This window comes from Endocarpon pusillum (assembly GCF_000464535.1).
Source record: "Endocarpon pusillum Z07020 unplaced genomic scaffold scaffold438, whole genome shotgun sequence".
In the NCBI taxonomy this organism is placed as follows: Eukaryota; Fungi; Ascomycota; class Eurotiomycetes; order Verrucariales; family Verrucariaceae; genus Endocarpon; species Endocarpon pusillum.
This window is the reverse complement of record NW_006916426.1, coordinates 1032-6419: the sequence shown is the minus strand read 5'-3', so window position 1 is coordinate 6419 and position 5388 is coordinate 1032. Positions and strand designations below refer to the sequence as shown.

The window sequence follows — 5388 nt, the reverse complement described above, 5'->3', positions numbered from 1 at the left end:
TAATTTATAGGCTTTAAAGAATAAGTAATCTAATTTATTAGGCTTTCTTAAGGCTAGTGTATAAGCCTCCTAAAAAGCCTAAGGGTGGTATTCTAGTAATATATAAGCGGAAAACAAGTAAATAAGTATAAGTATAAGCTAGTTAATATATGCTTAGAAGATTCTGTTAGGGATTCTATTATGGCCTAGGGCTTTGTCTGCCCCTAGACACCTAATAGTGTTTTATACCTCCTTCTTAGTAATGGCTATTAGGTAGTAGTATACCTATAAGTATATTATAGCTTTAATATTATTAAGAAGTCCCTCTAGTAGTAGTGAGAAAAAGGCAGCTTTAAGCATCTTAACCTAGTTATTAAAGATATATATTATAGCGTCCTAGGTTACTAGCGATAAAAACTTAAGAGAATCTTATAGGTAATAGCTATTAGTTCTTGCCTATTTAATAAGTTTCTATAAACTTTTAAAGTCAGTATAAGTGTGTTTAATTTCTGTTTTCAAGTTGATCTACTTAGCTTTATTAATAACTCGCTTTTTATAATTATTAGCTTATTAATATTATGTTTAGTCTTCCTCCTATTTTATTAATATCTATATATAGTAAAGTCAATAAGTATTCCTTATTATCTCTAAGCACTCTAGAGTCTAGAAAGACTTGCTATAGGCATCTTGTTAAGCCTACAAGACCTCTTTATTAATAATCTTATAGAGGTAGTTTTAGATCTCTGTTATATAGATGTTAATTGTCTCAGGCGTGTTAAGGGTCCTCTTAAGAAGTGCTATTAAAGTTAGTTCCGCTACTTTATTTATGTTAATAAGTTTCTAGGCCCTTTTTAGCCTCTTTATATAAGGCGTATTCTTTATATGTAATTAAGTTAAGAAAAGGAGATGATTAGCTAATTAGTATAGACTGTATTCTACTTAGTAGTAGTCAAGTTGTAAGATTAATATAGCAGAGATATAAATACTAGGTTAATAGTTAAGTAGAGGCCCTGCGCCTTCTAGATAATAGTGCTTAAGAGGAGGACTAGTTCTAATCTAGCGTTAGTAATAAGATTAATTAGTTGCTCTGCTGCTTTATGCTTAGTGCTATATAAGGTTTCGCCCTAGTATGAATAATATAGATTAAAGTCTCCTAATAGAATATACTCCCCCAGCCTAGCTAGAGGGTTATAGAGCATTATTATTATAAGAAGCACCTTTATTACTAAGTATAAGGCAGATAACCTATTATATACATTATAAATATATATTATTATTAGCTTATTATTAAGTCATATTCAAATTACTAGCGACGTAATATCAGGAGACTTATAATAGACCTTTTAGCTATTAATATCTATATTATCTTTAATATAAAAGCATACGCTAGTATCTTTTCTTAGGTTATAAAGTAAGGTAAAGCCCTTTTTATAAGCGCTAAGTAAGGAATTCATTTATAGATTATATTATAGCTCCTAGATGACTATAATGTTATAGTTAAGAATATAGTCGTCTTTAAAGAATAAGATTATAGTGCCTACTTTCTTTTTGTGTACATTATACTATAGAATTACTAGTGTTTTAATGTTTAGTATATTATAACTTCTTTATTAGGACTATTCTTTTAATAGTTATTAGGGTCTATAATAATAAACTTCTTAAATAGGCGGTTATGTTTAGCCTTTATAAAGGCCCTTTCCTTAATCTCAGCATTTATAATCTGCTGTAGGCTATCGCTTCTTAGACGTCTTATTAATAAAGCAAGAGGTATTATTATGCTACTATTATAATTAGAATCTGTTAAGTTGCTAACAGGGCACATTCGCTTTATAGTCTCTGTTAGAGCGCTCTAGGGCTCTGATAAGAGTAGAGCATATTAATAAGATTAAGCCCTTAATTATTTGTTCTTGACTAGGCGTAGTTTCTTAGCCTATCTTACCTCGCAGGAGGGCGATCATACTTAGTAGCCCGGCTGTATACAGACCGCATAATAGTAGCGATCCGGAGCCGATTTGTTAAGACAATCCTTAGTATTATAAGAGGCCGTATAGTGTCTATAGTGTGTGAGTTGTCTACACTGTTTGCTTTAGTGCCTATATTCTTAACAGTTATAGCACTAGGTTGGGCGGGTACATGCGAATTGTTTGTAGTGCTTGAGCTCGTAGTCGACTACAAACCTCTCAGCTAGCATTCGATTTGCTATCTTAGCAGTTTCTATTTTAACTAGGAGCGAAGAGAATCCCTTCTTGTCTTTAATCACCTTAGCTGACCAGCCTATCTTAACAATCTTGATATCCTTGTGTAGATTGCTATTAAGCCTTTGTAGCCTCTTAATCTCCTTCTGCTGTTTGTTAGTGTCTAGCCTCTTTACTTAGATGTTGTGTATTATAATTACAAATATATAATTACTTTAAGATACTAAAATAATTAAATATATCTTTATAATTATAGTATTTAGCTTAAAACCAAAAAAAATAGTAAAAAAATACTAGTTATAAAAAGTAGTTTCTTTTATAACTTATTATTTAGTTGAGCTATAGATCTAAATAAGCTTTCTCTGAGAGTCTATAAATTAATTAAAATAAAATCTTATTTATAAATTTATAACTTTTGTTATAATAAAGTTAATCTTAAACCTATTTTTAAAAACTAATAATTTTTTTTCTTTTTTTAATTTTTTCATTAATAATAGCTCTATAAGTTAATAGTCTATATATTTTGAAAGAGCTTTTTCTGGGCTATCAAATAATATTATTTATAGATCTTTAGCCTTTTTAATTAGCCTAATACAGCTAATTTAAGTTTTACTCTTATAGTTTATTTTTGGTATTCTTAATACTAAGGCTACAGCTGAATCTTAACGAATTTTGATGTTCTTAACGCTAAGGCTGTAGCAGACTCCTATGAATTTGATGTTTCTATTACTAAGGCTGCAGAAATAATCTTACTGCTAAATGCAGGTACTTTTTAACGCTAAGCTTTATAAGGAAGGGTGATTATAATAAGGGTTAATTAGGCTTATAAAGGATAATAGTAATATTAATAACTTTAGAAGACTGCTTATAATAATATTAATCCTGATTTAAAAGCAGTATTAGCTTTAGAAGATACTATTTTTCTGCTTATTTCTATTACTTTTCTATAGCTATAAGGCTATAGTCTTTTTCTGCTGCCAACAATTATTATAGTATAACCTGCGCTATAGCCTAAAGAGAAATAGTACAGGGCATAGCATTAGCTAAGGATTTGCCTATACACGTGTAGCCAAGTCCTCTATAAGCGCTAGACTACATTCAGCCTTAGGGCTAAGGCTTGGCGCTCCGCACGCTCATATCTCTCAACGCCTCTATAGCACTTAGATAGAACAACATCGCCTTACTACACAGTCATACAGTAGTTCATACGCAGCTATTTGGTGACTCTCCTGCTTCTACAGCACCCCTATACCCTGTCCCACGGCGTTCCGTGTAACACCACGAGATAAAGTTGAGAATTGAGTGTTAGATCGGGCCTTGTCTTAATTAGCCTCGCTATAACCTTCGATATCAGAAATTATGAGAGCAAGGCTCCAGGACTGGATCAAGAGTAAGCTAGGACGCCGCAGTACGGACAACGGTTCTGTGGAGCATGGCAATCCATCAATTATCGAAACTCTGCCTGGCTTGCCACAAAATGTGGTGGGCACTTCGATCAACCCTTGGAATACGTTCAAGTCTATGCTAGTACGCAGAGGCATCATTGGCCTGGATTCGATCCCTGAAGGAAGCAACGGTATCAGTGCACAAGCTGAAAGCTTGTCAAGGCCGTCACTATTCACCTCGAGTGCTTTCAGTCGGCTTCAAACACCTATACCAGTTGAAGACATTTTCTTCGATGCGTGGATACTCTCAGTCCAGCGGATATTTATGAGATCCTTCGTCATCTTCAGTTACAGCATTTGGCTATATAATATCCATTATACTGTACTAATTCTGATCTGTATATTTGCCATCCGTTACGGTCTCCTCAGACTTGGAATCAGGACAATCTATGGGATTCCAATACCAAAAAAGCACCGTCTACTATTAGCCTTGATCAAATGGTATCCAAAATTTTGGGTATGGATCCAAATCTGCTTCCGATATTTCAGCATAGGACTAATGCAAATGGCAGGAGCATATCGCGTCGCGAGCTTGCCTGACTTCTGGTCGCCGCTCTTTCCTGACATGGTTCTGGTGGTACATATACCTCTTGATCGCAGACGGAGCCGATTTCAAGCAAAATTATCTAGAAGCCTGGCGACAGCGTGATGAGAGACTTCTTCACATCTATATTCAGGATAACCACCTCCACATCCCAATTCCGCCGACCCACAATGACAAGATTGTTTTGGAACGGATTCGACTTTTCTATGGAATGGTTCAGGTAGAGCGGGGGCTCTTGGAGCTTTTATTCCCAAAGCAATTGGAAAGGATTGACTGCGTAGAGGTATTCTATCAGTGGTCTCTTCCGATGTGAACCTATTAACTCTTGTATAGATGACTAAAGACACCTTTATCTTAATGCGTGAAGTAGAAACGCTTCAACTGGGACGCTACCAAGGCCGTCTAGTCAATCTATTTGAACATCCAGAGTTCGGAGAAAGGACAAGTGCCATTGCAGACAAAATCCATGCGCTATCGAGGGACACTATAGCATTAAACTTCGTGCGGAAATACAATATTGGCTCGATATCGATGATCCTGGCATTTCCACCGCTTGGCTCTATAATCTTTGCTACTGTCTGGATTCGTGTGTTTATCTACAGGGCGGGAACAGATATTCAAGTAATGGTGGCCACCGCTTTCACTGTGGCCTCGTATATTGTCACAGCAGGTATACTTTCCTAGTATGAAATTTAGTTCCTCAAACTGATAATGATACTGTAGGTGCCCTGATCATCGCTCTTGTCGGGTTTTTGGATGCGAAGAGGACCCAAAACGAGGAGATGATCGACAAGCTCAGTCGCAAGTCAATCGAGCCCGTTCACATTCCCATTCCAGTTTCTATCACCGTGGCTGCCACTAATAATGGTCGAAGACCGATTCAATTACCGACCGGGGCCTGGACTTAATTTCAGCCTTTACAGAGATACTCAGAAGTAGCACATTGATTCTCAGGATACGCCAACATTTAGCAGAATCTTTGCTACGTGGGGCAATTGTCCGCCGAAGTTCTGCTGGTAAATATACAGGCAGCAGCGGCCATGTTTCCAAGTCTAAATTCGCTATAGGTGGTCTAATCCTCGAAAGCACATAAATATCACAACATCACTATCACGCTTTGCCAATAAGTTGACTGGCTCCTCTGTCGTGCTTCACATGGCCTCATCCTACCTCGCGAACAAGTAGACATGATACCAACACCGATTTCTGTCGCTCACAAGAGATT

General features: G+C 36.2%; 1 protein-coding gene across 1 annotated transcript; it reads left to right on the top strand.

The window, feature by feature from the left end:
• Positions 1-3533: 3533 nt before the first annotated feature.
• On the top strand, positions 3534-5071 carry EPUS_09488 (uncharacterized protein; the record flags this gene model as incomplete). Its single annotated transcript, XM_007805601.1, has 4 exons — positions 3534-4076; positions 4132-4446; positions 4497-4833; positions 4887-5071. 4 exons carry the CDS (start codon positions 3534-3536, stop codon positions 5069-5071), a joined length of 1380 nt encoding a protein of 459 aa, XP_007803792.1.
• Positions 5072-5388: the final 317 nt, after the last annotated feature.